Source organism: Xyrauchen texanus, chromosome 13 (genome assembly GCF_025860055.1).
Source record: "Xyrauchen texanus isolate HMW12.3.18 chromosome 13, RBS_HiC_50CHRs, whole genome shotgun sequence".
In the NCBI taxonomy this organism is placed as follows: domain Eukaryota; kingdom Metazoa; phylum Chordata; class Actinopteri; order Cypriniformes; family Catostomidae; genus Xyrauchen; species Xyrauchen texanus.
Window position 1 is genome coordinate 39,216,479 of NC_068288.1, and position 25,015 is coordinate 39,241,493.

Genomic DNA, 25,015 nt, shown 5'->3' on the forward strand with positions numbered 1-25,015 from the left:
GCATCACCACAGCATGATGCTGCCACCACCATACTTCACTGTAGGGATGGTATGTCTTTAGGCATAAGAAGTTTTAGGTTTGCACCACACATAGCGCTTTGTGTTTTGGCCAAAATCTCTTGATCTTGATCACATATGACCACAAAACCTTCTCCCATATCGCAGCTGGGTCACTCACATGTTTGTGTGTGTGTGTATATATATATTGTCTGGGACTTAATGGTGTAAATGCAGTTGCATCACTCGTACACAGTAGTTTTCAGTAACCAATGTCACCGTAGAAATTCACTATTCACGGTCAGCCTTGAATAATTCAATACAAGAGTGAAAGTGTCCAATAACAGGGTGGTTACTGAGATTAAGCAAGTAGAGTTCAGCTGGTCATGTGATCATAACATGGCAGCCCACATGAGGGGACCCTCTCCATGTAGATTTAAACAGCTTTAATAGGGTTACTGATATGACTGTTATCTTCATTTCATGTGAGTGCTCATGATTTTACATGTATTTTTCAAAATTGATATTCATTTCTTTGGTAATAAAACTTTTTTAATAAGGAAAAATATGGCTGAGTGCACCTTTAATGGTTTCGTTATTGAACCAGATTGATTAAATTAATCAAGATTCCCATCCCTACACCAGATTGCTGAGACACAACCTGTTGTTGTGACTTTGTTGCTATCAGTGGCAGTTTTACAATTTCCGAGGGCCCAAGCAACCGACCAACCTGGCCCCCATTTTGAAAAACTTTGCTTAAAAAATAACATAAAATTGACTTAAAATCATAATTGTAAATTCATCCTATCAGCCGTTGTAGCCAAGTACATTGAAAATGTTTTATGAGATAAAAATCTAATTAAAGATAATGAATACACATTTCCAGTTTTTCCACAATACAGTTCCATTTAAGTGTGCTACTCAATAATGGAGAATGACATTTTTTTCAATTACAATTACAAGTTTATGGAATCATAAAAGTATGTGTCAATAACAATAAAAAGTTTATTCCCAGCTGTGCTCACCCTGAGTTTCCAGGTTCTCACACAGCTCAGACTTGGCTTCTCCGTTGGGCCTGAGGCTGACCTTGGGGTTGAACTTGTTAGACATGGTGGCAGCAGTGACCACAGCTTTCAGACTACGAGTGCTCCGCTTGGCCACATTCTGCTCTGGGTGGAAGAGCACCACATAAACTTTCGGCATGTAGAGCATCCCAAGAGACACAGATGCGCTCAGACTCACCGAGATGGTCAGTGTGGTTGTTTGTATGTACATCTGCAAAACAAAATACAATAATAGGCCATTAACTTTATAATTAAGGGAATAAGTCACACAGAAAAAAAAAAAATCTGTCATCATGCTGCTCCATTTCCATAATCTGTTATTTACCATAGAACATAAAAGGAGACATTTTTGAATAATCTTTACACAGTTATTGTCATACAACAATACTTCGTACACTCAAGTCTAGTCAAGTCATTTTTATTTGTATAGCGCTTTTCACAACACACATCGTTTCAAAGCAGCTTTGCAGGAAATCATGAATACATATTTTTTTAACTGTAATATCTATAAAGTGATTATTGTGTAGTTCGATTATGTGTAGGGGATTGAGTATAAAAATTAAATAATAATTATATTTAGTACTCCTGTGAGCAAGTTGAAAGCAGTGGCAAGAAAAACAAAACTCCATAAGATGTTGGTTTATGGAGAAAAATAACCTTGGGAGAAAACAAGAGGGCCAGTTCCCCTTTGGCTAAACAACATATAGATTGCCAATATTAGTTATTTGTGTTTAGAGCAAGTCATGATTTAAAATGAATAAATTAAGTAAGCGTTAATGTCCAGTGTTTCAAAATAAATAAATAAAATAATGTACTTTAAGATTAATGACTAATGTCTTTGAAGTCCAATCTTGGATTAACTGCAGAAGTTCACATATATGCATTGTCCTTTGTTAGTTGGCTGATGAAGACTTTTGTTGGTAATTAAATGATAGTCTATGTATTCCATTTCAAGAGTGTAGTCCATCGACAGACAAAGGTGATGCAGACAGAGATCAATGAGGTGCATTGCAGTTCAAACGGCAGTCCATTTCATTGAGGTAAGGTGGGGTCTATCCTAAGTCCAAAGTTCAGGCATTGGCATATGAAGTATCCAATGTCTTACAGTTGGAGTTTGCAACAGTTCATCCTCTGAAGTCAAAAGACTGAAGTTATTTCTGGATAGCACTAGCTGTAGTTTGTTGTCATCACACATAGCAGTGGAGTTCAACATCAAGCAGGAATGGAGCTGAATCTGGCCGGCTCTGGTAACCTTGGGATATGAATCCCAAGGTTGAGACATGGAAACAAATAGAATAATATTAGCATAGATGCCATTCAATTTTATGAGAGTTATAGATCATGATAGATGTTTCTGGTTCCGGTAGACCTAACTAAAGAAGCCTAATTGTGAGTTGATAAATAAATTAGGTGTATGCCTGGCTAAATTGATGAGTCTTTAGTCTAGACTTAAAGTGTGATTGTGTCTGCATCCCAAACAGTGTTAAGGAGACTAGTCCATAATTTAGGAGCCAAATATAAAAAGGATTTACCTCCTTTCATGGAATTTGCTATTCTTGGAATTATTAACAAGCCAGAATTTTTTATTTTAATAAAAATTTTTACAGGAAAACAATACAAAAATTATTATCAAGAATAAGATTTCAAAAGTCTTAGTATAAAAAATAAATTATGATAAAAATAAAAAAATATGATTGTGCCTGGCAACATGTGTATGTAAAATGTTAGAAAAAGCATTTTAGCTCAGTGTAAAGCTGACAAATTACACAAGGTTTATTTCTATTTATTCTACTCCAAACTTCCTTTAAACTTCCTTTTCTGTCTGCTCGTATGAATGTAACGCATCATAAGAAAGTGTATCACCGCTGTTCAAATGCACTATGGATAGCATCATTTATATCTATATATGTTTTCCATCTGAATTAACTAAATATTGAATGAAACAAATAACAATAAAATGCAAAAGTAATCTCTTCAGTAATCAAAATACTTTTTGAATGTAAATGTATACTAACTACCAATTATTAAAATTGTAACTGTAGTGGACTACAGTTACTTAGATTTTGTATTTTAAATATGTATTCCCGTTACATGTATTCCTTTACTCCCCAACCCTGCACATAAGATCTTTGCTGTAGAAGATGACGTAACATTAAATCCATCGATAGTCAAATTGTATTTTAGCGGCTTATTATTAGAGGTTTTTTATCCAATAATTAGTACCTCTGTTTTATCAGAATTGAGTGGAAGGACATTTCTGGCCATCCAAGCATTGATTTCATTGATACGCTAATGTGGAATTTTCAATGGGTTTAGAAGAAATATAAAGTTGGGTATCATCGGCATAACAGTGGAAACTTATTCCATGATTCCTGATAATAACTCCCAGGGGAAGCATGTATAAGGAGAAAAGCAGCGGCCCTAAAACTGATCCCTGTGGCACTCCATACTAAACTTTTGTTTGATTTAACTTCCTCGTTTATACATACAAAGTGGTAGCGGTCTGATAAAGAGGACCTAAGGCATGCTAATGCAAGTCCACTTAGTTCTCCAGCCTATTCAAGAGAATGTTGAGATCTATCATGTCGATGGCAGCACTAAGATCTAAAAGCACTAGAAGATCAGATGATAAGAGCAAGTAATTTGTAACTCTGATAAGGGAAGTCTCTGGCTGGCTTAATTCCTGGACGAAATTGATAACGTATACCATTTCTCTGTAGAAATTAACATTGTTGGTAGGAAAACTTTTCTGGTATTTTTGACATAAATGGTAGATTTGAAATTGGTCTGTAACTAGCCAATTCTCCTGGATCAAGCTGTGGCTTCTTAATAAGCAGTTTAATAACTGCCATTTTAAAGTTTCTTGGGACATGTCCTAAGGATAGCGAGGAGTTAATAATATTAGGAAGAGGTTCTAAGATTACAGGGAATACCTCTTTTAAGAGCTTAGTTGGTAATGGATCTAACATATATGTTGTGGCTTTTGATATTTTGATACGTTTTGTTAGCTCTTCATGAACTATGACAGTGAAGGATTGAAGTTGCTCATGATGTAAATGATGAAAAACTGTTTACTGAGGTGATGTGACAGTTGATTGCATATATAAAATTTTATTTCTGATTATTTCAATTTTATCTGTAAATAAATTAATGAAGTCATTACTATTGTGCTCTGATGGAATATCTGGTTCAGTCTATGTTTTATTCCTAACCAATTTAGCAATAGTACTGAATAAATACATAGGATTTTTGTGGTTATTTTCTATGAGTTTTCTAAAATACCAGGCAGATTTTAGTGCCTGTCTGTAGCTACAGACACTATCCTTTCCTGCATCACAAAATACCTCTAATTTTGTATTCTTCCACTTGTGCTCCATTTACCAAGCTACTCTCTTGAGAGCATGAGTGTGATTATTGTACTATGGTCCAGGGCTTTTTTCTTAAATTTTCTTTCATCGAAGGGGGGCGACACTATCAAAAGTGCTAGAGATTACTGTATTTTATATTTTCTGTTATTACGTCAAGTTCTTCTAGACTTTTTGGCTTACTGAGTATGTGAGACAATTCTGGAAGATTATTAGTGAAGCTATCTTTAGTTGTCGAAAGAATAGTTCTACCTGAAAGATAGTGTGGTGTATATTGAGTGACATTAGCGATGTCATCGCTCTATGGTAGAATTTATATTGTATCAACATCCATATGTCTGTCAACTCCATATGACAGAATTAAAAATAGTGTATGGTTATGGCAATGAGTTTGTCCTGTCACATATAGTCTGACTCCAAGTGAGTTGAGAATATCGATAAATGCTAGTCCCAATGTGTCATTTTCATTATCTATGTGATTGTTGAAGTCACCAACAATTAAAGCTTTTTCTACATTAACTACTATATCTGATAGAAAATCTGCAAATTCACCAAAGGAATCCAGAGAATGGCCCTGGTGATCTATATACTGTAGCAAGGGCAAATTAGGCATAGATTTTTTACTTTATATCTGACGGTGTCACGTTAAGCAATATTAGTTCAAAAGACTTAAACTTATATATTGTCCTCTGAGTAACACCAAAATTTTCCCAACACCTCCTCCTCAACCCTTCAGATGAAGCTCATGTTTATACCAATAACCTGCGGTAGTAGATTTATTTAAAATAATATATTCATCCGGTGTAAGCCAGGTTTCAATCAAATAGTGCGTATCCAAACTGGGATCTGTAATAATTTAATCTTTAGAAGCCCTACCTTTTCCTATGTTAAGCCCTATGTTTATCTTCAAATGTATATTTTATTTTTTTCAAGTTTGACTATAAGTTTGAATTTTTTCTAAATTATTTAGTAAGGGGTCTGTGTTTGGTTGTTTGGGGAACAGACACAGTCTCTATATGATATATAGGTGATACAATCTCTATGTGTTGAAGTTTATGTGACCTGTGTGATGTCTCAAGGCACATCCCCTGTAGGGATGGAGTCCGTCTCTCTCTTTACCCCAATAACTCTTCTAATTGTCTATAAATCCTATGCTATTCTCTGGACACCACTCAGACATACAGTGAAACTAATCTACTATAAACATCATCACCATGACGAGGAAGGGAGGGGGAGGGGGCCCAGAGCATATTACAGTCTCTGACATCGTTTTTGCAATTTCACACACCTCTTTAACACTAACTTTAGTGATCTCTGACTGGTGAAGCCAGACATCGTTAGTGCCGACATGAATAACAGTTTTAGAAAATCTACATTTAGTATTAGCCAGCACTTGCATTTTGATTTGATGTCAGATGACCGGGCCCCTGAAAGGCATTTAACAATAGTGGCTGGAGTCTCTGTTTTCATGTTCCTTACAATAGATTCACAAATTATTAAGGCTTTTTCAACATGATTCTCAGTGGGTGCATCACTGAGTGGGGAGAATCAATTGGAAAGCCTAACAGGAACGAGAGAGTGGTGTCGCTTTGCTGAGCGAGTATGTCACCAAGACGTCACCCAAACGCCCTGCTGTGGGGGCTCTTCAGCCGGAACCAAAGTGTGTGTGTTGCTTGCTGTTCTACCCGCATCCGAAAAAGTATCTACCGGCTTGTCTTTCTCACTAACCTCCACAAGCATTGGCACAAGCCTGACAAATTCCTTAAATTTATCACATGTTCATCCCTCACTGCTGACGGAAGAAGCTATAGTAAAAAAATGTCATGCAATGCAGGAATAAATAACATGAGTGGATGCCAAGACTTACCACAACTGTTTGTTGTTGTTTTTGTTGATGTTATGGTTGTTCTTGAGCATCAAGGGTTTGAGATCGATGTGGTTCGATGTGATTCCTAATCAGCAGATATTTGAGATTTATGCAATAATGTGTAAAACACAGTGGAGAAAATGAATGCACGCAGTCGAGATGAAAGATGTAGACAAGCAGGAATAATGAAAAGATGCGTTCTGTAAAATACACAGTTGAATGAATAGAAAAGGGGAAATACCTGAAGGGGAAAAACCTGAAGCACATGGCAAAATGGCAAAGGATAAAACGGCAAAGGATAAAACATTGAATGTGAATAAGCAAGAATAAGCAATCCTAAGCAGGCTAGCAAACTGTGTGCTGGCAGCAGCAACCTGAAGGGGAAGTGGCAGACCCATTGCAGACACTGTAAAAAGTGGTAACCTGAAATTGTTACTTAAAGGAACTATTTCTACCTGATCTATGTATTAAAATTGATTTTGCTGGTGTAACCTTATACTGTAAAGGGGTTCCCCGTCTGTCGAAGAAGCGACACAAGGGGTCTCTCTTGAGAGCCTTTTGCATCTCTGATCTATGAGAAAAGGCCAATGAGAAATTGGCAGACAGAATTTGCATGTCCCTCCCCCGGACCTACGGTATAAAGGGAGGGAAATGCGTCTGTTTCATTCAGGATTTTTCTGAGGAGCCGACAATGAGGTTCGTCCGCAACAGTGGCTTGGTTCAGCGACGTGGCCGGGAGGACACAATGTCTCATTCCCTGGTTACATCCGTAACCTAGACATTCTCATCCAGGGGGACAGTGCTCAATAGGGGGCCTCAACAAACTTCCATAAGGGCCGTAAGATACCTTAAAAATATTTAAAACAAGCAATATTTATAATCTAACCTATTACAATTCTAAAAACCTAAATCATTTGACATTGCATCTTCACATAATTTTGAGCAGGCACAGAACAGCCTTAACTCAGCTGAGTAAGACCCTTAATATTTCAAGTCTTTTGAAGTCATATGATTATTTTGGTGTTAGGAACAGGCAAAAATGAAATCATTATTCACTGATAATATTGCCCTCCCGCCGAAGCTCGCGTCTAGCCCACATTCGCGTCCAGAATTAAAAAAGTGATTTATCGCATTACGTTTGTCTTTACATGACATCTAATTATGTTTTGGTGTCAATTATGTTGTTGGAACATAGTCAAATCTACATGCAGGGGCGGGTGGGGGGGTGTGGATATGAACAAGTATTTGAACAAAATTTGTTCCTGTTTCTAACACACAATTTTTTTTTTTGAAGCTTGACAGCCTATATACTGTCATTGTATGGAAAATAGCTGTAAGAAGATCTAAAACAAAATCTTATTTTTTGTTCCATGGAAACATATAACAGCAAATTAATTTAGTATGTGTAAGAGTAAGTGAGAGTAAAAAATGAGTTTTCATTATCGGGTGAAATATTCCTGTAACCGAACAAAGCCATGATTGCCTGAAGTACTCGTTCACTGACCTGGAATCTTAATTTCATGAGGGCTTATTGACATAATATACCCCTGAGCTCACTGACTCAGTCAATATGTCAAACCTCAATGGAGAATAGAAGCAGAACCTTGTGACTCAACATGCCCAAAGCATCTAAGGCATTGCTTGAATAATGGAAGGGTTCTCATGATTATTTTTAACCTACCACTTGTTTATGACAGGTTTTCACTGACACACGCGAACACACACTCACACACAAACTAGCACTAATGGTTTCAGCCACTCCATGGCACTGCTTCCAGCCCCCTGCTGTTGCTTTCAAATGCCACTGTGTGTTTTGGCTCAGGCGGACGTGACCTCGGTGTGCTGTGATTAAGTGTGACTCACTGCTGTGATCTCCATCCAGAGGGACTCGCTGAAGAGCAACCTCAGCATAAGCAGGCAGGGAGGATTAGGGCCACATCAGCTGTGCATCTTCTGGACGGAGAGACAGATGGCTACCACCCAGCACTGTCCACTGAGCAATCCTAAATTTGCTCAGGATTGCTGAGCCATTCAAATATGCTGGGATGTCATTGTGGTGCTTAATAGTAGTAATAGACTGTCATGATTATGAAATGCGCATAGTTGAAACCAATACCAGTGAAATTTCATGATACTCAATATCAAAGCAATACTAAATGGTGACTATTACGCAACTGAACACTGTGGCAGGGTGGAGGGCAGGGCCGAGTCGTGATTCTACACACCCGGTCCCTTATCAGGCTAATCAAGCCTCCGAGAGGGATAAAGGCTGACTGCGAAGGTGTGGGAGAGAGAGATCGTTTACAAACATGTCCGTCATGTGTGTGTGTTTGCCTTTTGTTTAAGTTAAGCATTAAAATATTATTTATATTGACAAGCCGGTTCTCGCCTCCTCCTTTCCATTGAACGCCTTTACAAACACATACTGCTTCATTTAAAAGGACAGTTCACCAAAAATGACAACTCTGTCATAATTTGTTCATCCCCATGTTAATCAAAACCCAAATTACTTTCTTTCTTCCATGGAATACAGATGGAGCTATTATGTTAATATGTTACGGCAATATGTTAGTCTCAGTCACCATTCACTTTCATTACATCCTTTTTTCCATGCAATGAAAGTGAATGGTGACTGAGGCTGCCTAAAATGTCTCTGTTTTCCACTGAAGACTGCAAGCTATATGAGTTGGAAACGAGAGAAGTTTCCTTAAATGTTCCTATTTGGATGAATTATCCCTTTAATTATTAAACTTGAGCTACAGTATATCTAGGGAAAAAAATATCATAGCGACTCGGAGGATTGTTTCATTTGACTTGGCCTTGTAAGCAATCATGAAGCAACTAACTTGAACACATTAGCAACCACATAGCAAAGTCCTGGCAACCACACATGACCAGGCACCACTTACATTTTCTTCAAAATGTGAGAATCCAATTATTTTATAAAACAGGAAATGAAAGGGAGAAAAACTATGTCTGCAACAGCTCAATATGTTGGGAACAAGCACTAACTGCTAGTCCATGGATCCGAAAGAATAAAATAAAATAAATCAATTTCAAGGCAGTTCACTCCACTTGATGGCCATCTTTGGAACAAAATCAAGTACAATGTAAACAAGTGGCATAAAAGTACAGCTCCTTTTTATTTGAATGGGGAAAGACCTAAATGTCCAAAATGTTTGGTCAAGATTATAATCAAAGAACAAATTTCAAATTGTAATTGTGCTTCTTTACCTCAGATTACACAATAAAACTAAATTTTAGCGGCTTGTCTAGCTAATGTATGTGCGCATGCTCGAGTTGATTGACAGGTGATGTCTTGACTCTAAAAGGTGATTGGCTGTTTTACCTGTACAGTGGGACAATTCATTTTATTAGAAGTGGCCCATCTCTGGTAAAGAGTCTCTGCCGAAACCAAAATTGTGTCTACACAAATTTAAAATTTAAAGGGATAGTTCACCCAAAAATGTACATTCTGCCATTAACACACTCTCATGTTGTTCTAAACCTGTATGACTTGTGTTCTTCTGTGGAACACAAAAGAAGATTCAGGAGAAAGAATCCTCAGCCACCATTCACTTTCATTCATTATTACTTCATCTTTTTTGCCAAACAATGTATGAAATTGAATGATGACTGACACTGACTGTCCTTCAGCTTAACATCTTTTTTGTGCATGTGTTCCACAGAAGGAACCATATAGGTTTGGAACAATACCAGAGGTGTAAACAATGACATTTATTTGTTTTTGGCAGCACTATTCCTTAACCAAAAAATTATATTGTAGATAAAGATATATTTAGCCTACCTAAAAGAAAAGAAACTGGTCTACAGTGATTATAGAGGGCATAAATTATTATCATTAGTCTATACATCGAAATGTTTCACCAATCTTTCCGAACCTGAAGTTGCAATTACAGTCAAATGAGGATTTAATGGTGCACACGACACACAATTCATACTGCTATCTAATCAATGCCTCTACCTCGGGCTATATATGTGCAGACACCACACCTGCAATCTAATGAGGCTTGTGAGAAATACTAAGATGGGAACTAGACAGTGAATCAAGGTTAGTCCTCTGAGCCTGTCTCTTGTTGTCTCAACACTTATAAAGTGCTCCACTTTTTTGTACTTAAATTGAAGATACAAGTTAAAAGAGGCCCGTCTTATTACACTCCCACATACCTTATGAATGGGTGGCTTGATAAAAACATATACTGGAACAGATCAACTTTAACACAATAGCTGATTCTGCCACATTGTCACATGCTGCTGCCAAATTATCTCTTGGGATTGAAAAAAAAGAATTATATTTCTTCCAGTAGCTTTTTAAATGAGAAATAGGTCTTATGTTATCATCTGAAGCTTTTAAAACAAGAAGTAAGGCTCATGTTCAAAGCATTGCTCTAGAAAACTGTGTTCAACGAGATGTGAATGTTTCTCATTCAAATGAACAGCGAATAAGCACATTTAAGAACATTTCACATGTTATATCTACATACTAAGGATGTCATGTTGTCTCTTAGTATGCTGTTGCTCTGTATAAATGTAAAAAAAAACTGTGTTTAATTAAGTATCTTGTCCAATCAAAGTATGGTTTGGTGGAATAAAAATGGGCATGTCCCATATAAAAACTGGGACTTAATCAGCTGTGAAGGTTTTCATGCATTCAGGTCATTGCTGAATGTGGTAATGAATTCTATATAACACTGCATTAAAAAAAACGTTCTCCTATCCCATTTTCATTTGCAGAGACAAGTATAAGTAAGCCATTCGTTGGATAATTTCCTGAAGGGTGTAAACACTGGCTCTGTGGAACATTCACAACATTGCTCTTTGTTTGTTTGAGCATCATAGCAACATGTCTATCTGTGTCTCAACAACGGAAAGAAAGAGGCAAGTGGTTCCAATTGTTTGGGATACTTGTTTGGAAACAGTCATTATTACAAGGTCTGTACCGTTAGTGATTTTATCAGATGTCACATGTCACATGCTAACACGTCTTGTGGTCATACTTTTGAAACCATACAGATTTTAATCTTTATTGCTAGCCCCATTTACTTCCATAGTATGTGTCTTACTGTAGCCAAGATGATCACATAAGATAATGATATATTTCTTCCAAAAGTTCATGTACCCTTAAATTAACCCCATTCAGTCAAATTACTGACAAACAGCATCTCCCATCAGACCTTTTTGAATCAATCAAAATGTGAAGACATTTCCCTCTAGCACTACTAATCGAGAATTTGTGCAAGCAACCTCAGAGACACAGGAAGTAATGACATTCTAGGGAATTTCCAATACAATTTTTATTTGAATGAGTACGAGTACAGATACTTCATTTTTGGTACTCACTGATACAGAGTCTGATACCTGTTTTTTTTTTTTTTTTTTTGTGCGTTTTGTTTTTATACAGAACCTCACAGCACTATCCAAAATCCAACATTGGAGTTATATTTTGTCAAAGTGCCGCATAACAGAGTATCAATTGTTAGATACTGCTCAAGTATAATACAATTTCTACTGTTTTATTATTATATTATTAGTAGTAGTATTACATTGAATATTACATAACTTTACAGTAGTGATATATTTCTGTCATACTTTTTATCCTATAAATGTAGCTTTGATTTTGAAAGAGCTTTTATTTTGAAGTGTTTCAGTTTTGTTTTGACCAAGGAGCTCTGACATTATGACAGCAGCTTCCCACTCTGGAAAAGTCGGGCACCACGTGACTCAAAGTGGATATTAAACCACAAAAGGCTGCTATTTAATTAAGTATGTACTCTGTATGTGCCTTGCACTACAAGGTAAATTTACACTCTGTTTACTGACATCTGTTACAAACAGAGCGCTGGATGCTCATGATGGTGTTTTTCCTGTATGAGCCTTGGAGGAACTTTAAAGGTGTAAGCAGCCAGTGTCAGCACAACACTGTCTCCACACATTCACTAGCGCTCACATGTGAATTACAACAAACTATATATTGTCACGGATCCACCGGACTCCCTCTCTCATGCCACACTCTGCTCCCTCTCCTTCACTCCACAGGTCGTTCCCCAGTCGCCACCAATGCTCACGACCACGGAGGTCATTCCCCAGTCACCACCAGTGCTCACGACCACGGAGGTCATTCTCCAGTCGCCGCCAGTGCTCACGTCCACGGAGGTCAGTTCCTAGTCACTAACAGCTCCTTCGTCCAAGCCTTCCACAGCTCCTTGCTCCAGGACTTCCACATCTCCATGCTGCAGGCCTCCCATGGCTTTGCCCCTTGAGCCTTACATGGCTCCACCTTTCACGGCTCCACCCCTCAAGCCTTCCATGGCTACACCTTCCATGTCTCCTGATCCTGTCCCTGCTCTATGGCTGTCTCCCAAGCCTCTTGACCCACCTCCCTGGTCTCCTGATCATCCATAGTCTCCTCCCTGGCCACCGGATCATCTGCTTATTCCACCTGATCGTCCTCCTGGATCCTCTCCTGTCTTCGGTGTCCTCCTGCCCTCCTCTATCTTTGGGCGACAGGAGTCGCCAGTTAGCGGGGGTGGGGGGTGGGGGGGGTCTGTCATGGATCCACCGGACTTCCTCTCGCATGCAGCACTTTGCTTCCTCTTCCTCACTCCACACAGCGCTCACTCTCCTCTGAGTTGATCACACGTGCATGCACATCATCAGTGATTAATCAAGGACTGCATAAATACCCCGCTCTCACACTCAGTCATTTGTCTGTTCTCATTGTCGGTGTTTCCCGGAGACTACGGACTCCCTAGTTTGTCTAGACTTACCTGTAATTGTATACTTACCTGTCATTGTTCCCCTCATCAGAGTTTAGTGTTAGTTCTGTTTGTTCCCCAGCGTTTGGATTCTCCTGTTTTTTTACATTTCCTGTAAAGACCAAAATACTTTGTGAGGTTTCCCTTAATTTGCATACTGTTATATTTCCCTGTTTGGAGTTTACTCGCCTGCCATTTGTGTCCTACCTGTGTCCGGATTGCCTCACCTGTTTGTTATTCCTCTTGTCCATTCCCTCTGACAATAAACCCCATGACTGAGTCCATCCCTCTGCCTCCGTGAGTTTCTCCGTGACATATATTTATCTCATTAAATCACAGCTTTTGCGTTTAAATTTTCGCACTAGGACCTAACGTGATTAAATTTGTGGGCTAAATGTTTACGTAATGACATCCGTACATCAGATGGTATAGTTTTTTGGTATCAGAGCATTTTTATGAGTACGAGTACCAGTACATGAGCACAGTATCGGACCCAATACCGTTACCAGTATTGGTATCGGGACATTCCTATAATATTCACATAAACTATGGTAAGTGCAATTCAAAGGTTGCATTTTTGCTCTAAAAATATATTTTTTTATTCCAGAGATGGCTATGTTTAGCGTTGAGGTTTGAGTCAGGGGGTAGAGTTAATAAGATATGCATATCTGTTGAATGTATTCCATAATTTACAACTAAAAATACAACTCGCTTCAGACACCACACTCGATATTTCATCTAGAAATTGGAAATCACACATACCCAAATATTCAACAACACTTCCAACTTTGGACTCTTTGGGTTTGATTGTTTTTATTTTTTATGTTCCAGAAAAAAAAATAATTCAGGTGCTCATTTAGGTCGCAGCAAAGGAATGAAACACTAAAAGAGTAAATGTGAATGTCAAAGGAACTGGCATTTAACAGGGGTCGGGACCCCCCTCTGCCACACTTTTCACATTGCTGACACAAACCTATATGTAAATAAGAGATGTTGACCTCTTTTAGATAGAGACAGTCATTACTCTGTCAACAACACAAAGAAAAACAGCCCTTGGAAGTGAACCCTAACAACATGATGGCACCATAATGATAGCTTCCAGTTTTGGAGGGAGGAGAGGCATACAAATAATAGTCTATGTAAGGTGGGAAGCCTGAATTGATATGATCAAGCTTCCTCCAAACAAACATGCTAAGGGTTTTTGAAAATGCCTAGAATCAGAAAAAATATATAATTGGAGTTTGCTTAGAAATGTTGGGCCTTCAAATGTTTTAGTCAACATGAAATCAAAATGTTCCCTTTTTACTTTCTAAATACACTTTCCTGGTCTTATTGTGTATGATTCATCAATGCACATAATACAAAATAAATACAATAAAAATAATAATAATTATCTTTTTTTAGTCGCATTGAAGTGAGAGCAGATAAAAAGGCAGGTGGCTAGGGAAGAACTGATGAAGAAAGGTCATGTGATACGTGGTCTCAGGCACACCCACAGACCATTGGCTGATGCAAATTGCTTGCATAACTGGAACCTACTTTGTTGATATAGCATGCTGGAAGTAAGTTTGATTAAATAATCACTGGATCAGCCAATTTGCCAGGTTAGAGGCATAACATCTTATAACGGGGCAAATTCACCTAACAGTTGCAACCAGGGCTGTAGATTCTGGAGGTTGGTAAACCACCCTGCAAAGCTGTCATTACTGCAAGTGGAGGATTTTTTTGACGAAAACTCTTATAAGTAGTTTTTTCAAATTGTAATAGTAATTGTTCAAGTTATTAACTGTCCTGACTATACATTGTGATCAGTTGAATGCCACTTTGGTGAATAAAAGTACCATTTCTTTCCATAAGATCAAAATCTGTACATTATTCCAAACTTTTGGCCGCCAGTGTATATATTATACACTGATATTAAAACTCAACAATAAAACAACTTATGCCACACTATATGGATGTATATTAAGTTATGTATAGATGATGGTGGCAAGCAAGTGCTCTGCTGTTCACGTGTCTATAGATTACACAATTCAAAGAATTTGCATCTCTATACTTTTGTCAAGTGTTGCGTCTCGGTTTGATTTAAAAATAAATTATCTGTAAAGAAGGTCTTTAAACCATCATCATCATATGATGTAATAAATGAATCAACCGTTTTAATTATTGCGTTCCAAGTTAAAACATTTTCTTTTTTTATGATCTCAATATTGTCTGTGTATGAAAGAAACCCTAGAGGGTCCAAGGTCCACCCACCACAGTCTCACAGAATCCTCTGGGAAACACTGTCAGTACGAACACACACCTCCATTCTGTTTCCATTTATGTTACGCTATTACTGCAACAGAATTTTGTTTTAAAAAGAAGTTTGTGTACAATATCTATTGAACATGTCTCAAGTGAATCAGTGAATCATTTATTTGAACTGGTTAATTTAAATCAACCTTCCAAACAAACTAATCCACTTAAATGAACTGGATTTCCAAGTGCTTCTTCAAAGTGAATGGGTAAATTATTTATTTTAACAGGTTTATTCACATGAGCGAACTGATTCACTAAAATTTACTTTTTTACTGCATTGACAAAATGTAACGTTTTATGACAATAAACCACCACTTTTTGTAAAAAGTAGCTTGTTACTGTAAAAGCTACACTGTATCTACTGTCATGCTACAGAAAAATAAGTAGCTAGCATTGCTTCTGATTGTTGCTCCCTAACACTGATGAAAGTTGTAATTTATCATATGATTATTAAATAGTGTGGTGCTGGTGGCGTAGTGTGCTAAAGCACTGAACTGTAAGCAGAAGGTTGTCGGTTCGTTCCCCACAGCCACCACCATTGTGTCCTTGAGCAAGGCACTTAACTCCAGGTTGCTCCGGGGGGATTTTCCCTGTAATAAGGGCACTGTAAATCGCTTTGGATAAAAGCATCTGCCAAATGCATAAATGTAAATAAAACTAGGCTAACCACACACACAAATAAATGACACTATCAGCAGGTGCTATTCATTTCCAGTGAATTTCCTAATACATTTTAGAGCAAAGGCAGGTGGCTGGGCAATGAGAGAGAGAGGAGCGAGAAAAAAAGATCATGTGATACGGTTATTGCATTTACCCAAGTCACGCTTTTCTCTGCTCAGCAGAATATAGTTATTTGTTTCTCTGTGATTGGTGTAGGCAGAACATGTCTAGTGCAACATGTAATTACCTAAGTTAGTTCCCACAATCTTATATCTGAATAAGTCATTCAAACTGCATTTAAAAGGCACAGTGGGAAACAGAGTTTAAAGCAATAATGGCTCCCCACCAACAAGTATAACAAGACTCAAATTGCTGAAATTGCTTGTTCAAGGCTTTGCAAAGGGAGGCACTAATTAAATAAAACTCGATTTGAAAAGGAGAAAGGCCTTATCTTAAGCCTAAAAAACAGAAGGTCCCGTGTTTTCTAATTGAAATGAGTTATGCAGTCAACACAAGTGAAGGTGCTAATATAATTTGGCCTTAAAACTAAAGGGAAGTGTTTTTTCATTAGTTTGGTATTTTAAGTGAGTTGGTACTGCTTGTCTATTGATTACATCATCTACAAAAAGCTGACACTCAATCTCCTTGCTATTTTCAAAGTCTCTTTTATCTTTCAGAGCACAGTACTAGATGGGCAAAAGAGAGTGCCTTTGTTTTCCCAGTCCCTTTTCAATACTCTAAAGAAACCATGTGAATTCCTTTCTACAGCATATCGTACCTCATGATTCTGTTTTGCAGTTCTGTTTGATCTAAAACCCAAATGAACATAGTCAATTTGTTCCCGCTTGTTTGTTTTTTGCTGAAAATGGACTGTGCTAAATGGCATGTTTCGTAGTAAGCTGAGGCTGTAAATGCTACCATAACTTTAAAACATGTACATCTTGAGCAGTTGTGTTTACCCACCTTTTCCGCCGACTGCGATGTCCCAAAGAAGATGGGAATAAAAGCGAGCCAAATGATGCAGGTGGTGTACATTGTGAAGCCGATGGGCTTGGCCTCATTGAAGGTCTCAGGAACCCCTCGTGTCTTGATGGCGTAAACCGTGCACGTGACCATCAGTAACATACTGTATCCCAAAAGACAGATAAGTGACAAATCCGAAATGTCACACTTCAGAACTCCACGAGCCATCTCAGGATCTGCCATGCGTTGGTCCTCATAGTCAATGAGAGCTTGGGAAGGGTCTACTGCGAACCAGATGCACACCCCTAGGAGCTGAACTGAGATCAAGCTAAAGGTGATTACCAACTGTGATGCTGGACTGATGAATCGTGGTGCGCTGACCATCATTTTTCCCTGCTCAAAAATCCGATAAATCCGGTTGGTCTTGGTAAGTAACGCTGCATAGCTGATACTCATTCCGAGCCCTAGGAAAATTCGCCGCAGTGAGCAAATCCCAACATCTGGGGTAGAGATCATAATGAAAGTGGTGGCATAACACAGAAAGATGCCTGTAAGCAGGACGTAACTGAGCTCTCGGCCAGATGCCTTGACAATTGGCGTGTCATTGTAGCGGATGAAGGTGACCACCACAAAAAGTGTGGCCATGATGCCAAGAATAGCAATTAAGACGGGTATGACTGCCCACGGTGAGCTCCACTCCAGCTTTATAATAGGGATGGGCTGGCAACCTGTGTGGTTCTTATTGGGTCTCAGATCAAAACGGCACATCTTGCAGTTGAAGAGGTCAGCTTGATACTGGTAACCATCGCAACGTTCGCAGTGCCAGCAACATGAAATGCCCTTAACGATTTTCTTGCGCCATCCTGGTTTGCAGGGCTGACTACAAATGGATGTCGGCACCTGCTTTCCCCCACCAGGCCATTGCATTGCCCACATCTGAAATGCAAAACAAACACTATTTACCATTCACCCCTTAGCTAGAGACTAGAAACAATGTTTAAAACCTCAAATTAATGTTTTTATCTCCTCACACACTGACTCATTAAATGAATTGTTGAGAATCTCCAAGGAGAGATTTTAAACAGTTTTCCTCAAGCCTGGACTTCAATCCTTATTCATATGCAACACTCTTTAACAACGATACTCAACATGTGGCCTTTAAGCCATTTTTTGTTGCCCTTGTGTTGTAATGTTGTCATCACTATTGCAACTTCAAATATTAATCACAAACATGTCTTCTTAACACGTTTAAAGGAGTAGGGTTGGGTGGACTGACGGTATATACCGAGTGACAGTAGAAATATGTCAACTTGTAGATGGAACACTCTTCTCCGATTTAACCACAATGTAACTGTAGGTTGGTTTTTGCTTCCAAGCATTTCCTAACTTGCCACATTTGCAACCTGAGCTTTCCAAAGTTGAGTAGCCCTGCTCTAAAATGTGTGCATTCAGTAAAAATTAAAGATACAACTTCAAACGGCATGCTTACATTTAGGTAAAGCTGGTCAGTCCAGTGGCCGATGATTTTGTATTCGGCCGTTTTGTTTATCTGGTACTGGTAGATATCGTAGCGGCCTGGAGCATCTCCGTTCTCGTTGAACTGCACTGGATTGCCAGCTATGCCTGAAGATGCAAGCAGAGATGTTAGATTAAAGAGAAGCAAAATGTGTTCCAACATGACATGCAGTATTTTCAAAGTAATGACTAAGTACTCATTTATGGACAGATCCAGGTCAGTGCCCAAAAATCTGAGAACTGAGATTGATGGTGTGCCTGAAATAGCAATCTTTAAGATGCACTAAATGTGCAAACAGTAGATTTAACCGAATTTTGCCTGTAGCTTCAGAGTTGGTAAATACAGATTTGCAAAATGTAACTGCTTTAGGGGTTATTTAATGCTTTATCTACAGTATATAACATAATGAATAGCAATTAGCTTTTTTAATACTACTCATGTGTAAGATAACAATGAGCATTGTGTTCAAGGGAGTAAAAAGAACTGCTTTTTTTCTCGGAATGAAAAAAAAAAGCATTACTATGGCTGGATAAAATGCATGACCAAATTTACTTAGCTGAAATTCCCTTTGCTGATATCTAGCATTAAGTACACTGGATGCAATTTATATTTTGCAATAGCTTATGGAAGGAGGCAGGCAAGGTGGATAGGATAACAATGGAGCAGCATCCCATGATGCATTTTAGATGATGTGCTTTATTTTGTGGAAAATAAAGCACATTTCCGTCTCAAGCTTTAAAGTTTTGGCTGAGCTATCTGTATTCCAAGCACCTGACCGTGTCCATCTTCCCTGGATCCTGTGCAGCCCAGTCTACCAAACAATAGCACAAGAAATTGTGCTTTCACTACTAGTGTTTGTGTTATAACTATTCTTAGACACCATCCATAAGACATTCTCACTGAAATCTAAGGGTGATAATCAGCAATGGTGGATTTATGTTGATGACAATATTTGTTTTTTTTGCAAACACTGATGAATCAACCAGTCATCTGGTTGGTAATTAAGGAATTAAGATTTTATACAGCCATGTTTGGTGACTGTCCATCTTACCATGTAATATGCGTTGCAGACAGATGTACTGTAAAGGATTACAGGAATTTCATAAGGAAAAAATATTTATCAAAACTAGAGGGTTTAAATCATTATTTATATTCCCACTGTTTAATAATCAATTATATACTCAAACATATGACATTACTATGAGTGTATAAGTGGTGCTTGCTTCACTATTCAGCAAACATCACTATTACTATTATTGGTCTTATGGATTTCAACAAACTTCTAACCTTAAGTATTAAAGGTGTTGTGCTATGGACATGAATGATATCTCAAATTGTGTAGCTTTTTCAGAAGAAGTGTGCTATTACTTTTCTAAGCTATTGGGCTTTAGACTGTCACCTGATGGATGATAAAATGTTCAAGATTGTATTTTGAAGGAAATCTTAAATACATTGAAGGAGGGCCCTAAGCCATATGTAGGGACCAAGGTAGTGTTGAACCAGCCGTTTGTAAGGTCTTACTTAAACTGGAATGTACTATAAAGTTCAAACTTGGGACTTGGCAACTACTTAATTAGGTTGTAAATAACACTGTTCATAATTCTGTGACACAATTTTTTTCTTAAAGTAAGACTTAGCTAGTAGGTATGGAAATGCATAATAAGTCATTTCCCTTTATTGATCCAATATGAATTCCATTAAAACCCATGCATTTCTGTCTTATCTTGTAACAGTTGATGTTTCAACTTAATCTGCCTCATGTATAACTGTAAATATTAATAACTTAAATTAAATGTGATGCATACTGTAGATAATCATAAAATATACAACATAGTATATTATATATTTCTATTAATACCTGGCATTCACAAATGATACTGGGCGACACAAACCAGAAAATGTGGGTCATAGTACCATTCAGTACCATCAATTATTCAGATAATTTATTCCCTTGTAAATATAAACAAGTATAAATGTCATTAAGTGTCAAAATCATTATGTATGTCTTAAAGGAGTCATGCCATGAGGAATAACATATTCCATGATCTTTTAACACACAAGAGGCCATTGTACAATAAAAACAAACTTTAAGTTTCAGAACTCAAAACTTCCTCCTCACTGCGAAAAGAGCATTTGTTGAAACCTGAAAATGACTCATTCTCTACTTCCTCCACATTGTGATTTTACACTGTGGTAGACATTTGCATTTGACTGTCTCCAAAGCAACACATCAAGGCTATTTTACCATATCACTTCTGTGGCCCCACCCATTAATGCAAAGTGCAAGATATAAAGTCAAACTTGCGAGAAATTATGAGATATAAAGTTGCAATTGCGAGAAAAAATCACTCAGAACACCTTAGCAACAACACCCTACCATCTTGGTGGTGACTATTGCACAGGCAAGCACCACTCACATTTTCTTTAGGATATGTAAACATCTACTTATTACTATTAAGAATGGCATTTATGGAGCAAAATAGCCTATTGTTATAGTTTTGCTTTTCATGCAGTGTGGGGCTATGTTTCTACAGGGATGATGCAACTACAGTGCACTGTCCCCAGGCATAAATCCTTATTAGAGAAATGAGTGTACTCCACAGCATCAAAGGGTTGAGAGATGTCTTCTGAAGTTCATTTGATGAGACATTCTGCAGCACTTCAAACAATGGGATCAGGGAGAAACACAGGTACTGTAGACTCCCAACTCCAGAGAGGGCTTACCGCTCAGCCAAGAGATCTTCTCCAACCAAAATATTCAGTGGAGGAAGATACATGGTCACTGTCAGCATTACAATGAGTTATGAGAATAATCCTTTTAGATTATTGAAAATACTGTACACTCTACATTTAGTATTTACATAGCCTTTACACTTATTTGTAAATAGTTCCAATTACTTAATTGTGTTTATCTAAAATCTGCCAATTTTGTTAAATTTTTTATGCACTGATATTTTAACGTAAAAGGACTAATGATCTGCATTAAGACATTTTTCACTTTTTATTGTTGACTTATGAATAAAAGTTATTATAATGTGTAACCGAGATAACTGAAGATGTAAGGTACAGACACATGCTATTTTAATACAAATGGACCTTTTACACTTACTAATATACTTACTAAAGACACATTAATGCACAATATAAAAAAAAAAATCCATCCAACTTTAGAGTAGCTTAGTTACAACCCTACTTAGTTCACCCAAAAAAAAAAATCTGTCATCATATACACACCCTTAGGCCATCCCAGATGGGTATGACTTTATTACATTTTTGAACTCAAATGAAGATTTTTAGAAGAATCTCTTAGCTCGTTTGGTTCATACAATACAAGTGAATGGGTGCCAAAAAGAACACATAACTCTGCATAAAAGTAGACTCCTGTGGTTAAATATAGTGGTTAATAAAGGTCTTCCAAAGCGATATGATAGGTGTGGGAGAGAAAAAGTTAACTTTCACATTCTTCTTCTTGTGTTTTTGGTGATTTGCAATCTTCATGCATACTGCCCCCTTCTTAGCAGGGAGAACAATTTCTAGCAAAATAATTACTTAAATATTAATCTGTTTCTCAACCACACCTATCATATCACATCTAAAGATATGGATTAAAACTCTGGAGTCGTATGGATTACTTTTATGATGCCTTCATTTGCTTTTTGGAGTGTACATATTTTGGCACCCATTCACTTGCATTTTATGGACCTACAGAGCTGAAATATTCTTCTAAAAATCAGAATTTGAGTTCTGCAGAAGAAAGAAAGTCATACACATCTGGGATGGCACGAGGGTGAGTAAATGATGAGAGAATTTTCATTTTTGGGTGAACTATCACTTTAAGGTTAATAAAAGCTTGTAAATTTATTCTAATTAATAAACAAAATGAATGAACTATAACAAGTATTCTGTAGGTAAGTACTTCCATGAGAAGAGCCATGAAATTCATTACAGTAGAATTTGTCAGATATACAGTACGTTAACATTCAAAAGTTTGGACACACCAACTCAATTTTATTAATAATATTTTCCATATTTTAGGTTAATACTAAAGTCATGAAATACCACAAATGGAAGTATAGGAATTATGCAGTGACAAAAAATTGTTTAGCAACCTTTACAGTAGCCTATATTAGTTTCTTCAATGTAGTCTCCTTTACTTGGATTACCCTATTGACTCCAAACAGAAACGTCACTGACTTCTCTGAGATGCAAAACATAAAAGCAGTACAGTCGATCTCAACAGAATATGAGGGTTAAATAGGTAATGTGGAAGAAACCTGCTATTTGAGCTTTAGAAGCAAAGGCAGCAGCTTAAAGGCTATCACACTTAGTAGACTTCCAAAGTAGAAACCACTCTGGACAAGAGTGGTTGTTACACAGAGAGAAAAGTGATGGGCCGCCTAGTTCAATTTCAGCCTAACTAACCTCACTTAAAATCAGATCAAAGGGGGAGTACAGGGGTTATGGGTAGATAGTAGTGCTGAAAACAGGCACTATGGCGCTGCAAGATGGTTTAGCAAGATTTGAGAGCTTGTGTGTAGCCAAAGCTGCTTCAAACACCTTCTGCTCAACATAGCCTGTGCTTATGTAGTAGAGAAAAAAGCTGGTAGCAAATCACTGGCAGACACTGGATCACAGCTCATGTGCTGTCCAATGTCTGTCATGGACACTTGTGATCTGGCAGGAGAAGTGTTGCAAACTGATAGCATTCTAAATAATATCATAATGATCAACCTATCTGATCATTAAATGGAAAAAGATGCACACAGTAATACAAAACTGTGGATTTGCCCTGTGTGTCCGCTTAAATGAAATTCATGGAGCTTTTCTGCTTAAATAAATACACAAACAATAACTTGGATTTGAAAAACTTTATTTTTGTGGCATGAGGTGCATAGATGCGTTTTTTTTATGAGAGACTTTTATTTTGACGACGATATGGTTTTCACACACCTGGGGCCGGTTAAACCAGCAACTTGGCCTAGTTGTGGCGTAAACGGGCACTAAGTTACAATTTATACACAAATAATAAATATGCGAGTGCTGCACCATTAAACATAGGTAGAATATAACCCTATGTATAAACTAAATGTTTACGTTAGCCTCCGACCAGGAGTAATGGATGGAATAAAAAGCAGACTCATTTTATGACATTAATGAGCTCATATTTTGCGTGTCAGGAATCCATCATTTCAAGTTTCAACACATTCAATATATATATAGGAAATTCAATTTGAATAAATGTCTATTTTTCTAGCATGTTGTATTAGTATTTATTTATCACCCCTGTTCAAACAAGGTTTGAACATCAACCATAACAAGAAAAAAACATCTCTGATTACTTAACTGTAACCTCTGTTCCCTGATAAAAGCGGAACAAGATGCTGCACTGACTAAGCGCTTGGGAACAACTTTAGGTGTGACCAGCTATGAATATGTGTGCAACACATCAATGAAATTGACCAGAATTTATAGCCTCTGCTGGTGACATCATTGGATGCACATGTAGCAGGGCTATAAATAGATGCGTCACAGGTGCATCGTCAGGTATTTTGTCTGAAGAGCAGTCCTTTGGCATCCCAGTTCCTCAATGAAGCGCAGCATCTTGTTCCGCTTTTATCACTGAACAGGGGTTACAGTTAAGTAACCAGAGACATTCCCTGTCAAAAAGCTACACTTTGATGCTGCGCTGACTTAGCGCTTTGGGAACAAGAATACCCACGCCGCGGCACTGGGGATGTCTGCACTCCTTACTGTTGTGTAGTTGTGCTCATAAGAGCGCGAGAGGTCTCAGACAGGATCTTGTGATGTTGACTCAAGGACATAAGAGCCCGGAGTGGCATGAACATCCAAACTATAAAATGTTATGAATGTGTGCGCAGAGGACCAGACTGCCGCATCACAAACATGCTGCAGAGGGACACCTCTAGCCATGGCTTTAGGGGGGGCAACCCCTCTGGTTGAGTGAGCCCTGATACCTACTGGCGAAGCTTGACCACGCGCCTCGTAGGCCAGAGCAATTGCGTCCCTCACCAAATGCAACATAGTCTGCTTGTTGGCGGCCGCCCTCTTTTTAGGCCCCCATGACAAAGAATAGTTGCCCTGACTTACGCCATTGGCTGGTGCGGTGGACATAAGTCTGAAGGGCACGGACTGGATGAAGTCTGTGAAGTCTTTCCTGCTCCGCCATAGTAAATGGCGGGGAGCATAAGGCTTCGAGATTGACCGGATGTACAGTCGAGAAAGGAACCTTAGGCAGGTAGTCAGGATAAGGGTGCAAAATTGCTTTAGCCATTCCTGGGGCAAAATCTTAGCAGGCTGGCAAGACAGACAGAGCCTGTAGATCCCCAATTCTTTGTAGAGAAGTAATTGCCATAAGAAAAACCATCTTGAGAGTCAGAAGTTTATCAGATGCTGATTCTCTTATGAAGGGATCCTGGTCCTAGCAGGAGGTCACAGTCGCATGGCTCCACGAACGAAGTGAGCGAGCAGAGGATGTCTCCCCAACG

At 38.1% G+C, this 25,015-nt stretch overlaps 1 protein-coding gene across 1 annotated transcript in view; it reads right to left on the reverse strand.

Annotated features, from left to right (window-relative positions):
- Positions 1-25,015, reverse strand: part of LOC127653928 (metabotropic glutamate receptor 4-like) — a 303,514-nt gene that overhangs the window by 19,504 nt on the left and 258,995 nt on the right. The window contains exons 8-10 of the mRNA XM_052140793.1: positions 18,483-18,616; positions 16,994-17,929; positions 1,023-1,272 (exon numbers count right to left, since the gene is read on the reverse strand). Of these exons, the coding sequence (XP_051996753.1) occupies positions 1,023-1,272; positions 16,994-17,929; positions 18,483-18,616 (1,320 nt within the window). The remainder of the gene's footprint in view (positions 1-1,022; positions 1,273-16,993; positions 17,930-18,482; positions 18,617-25,015) is intronic.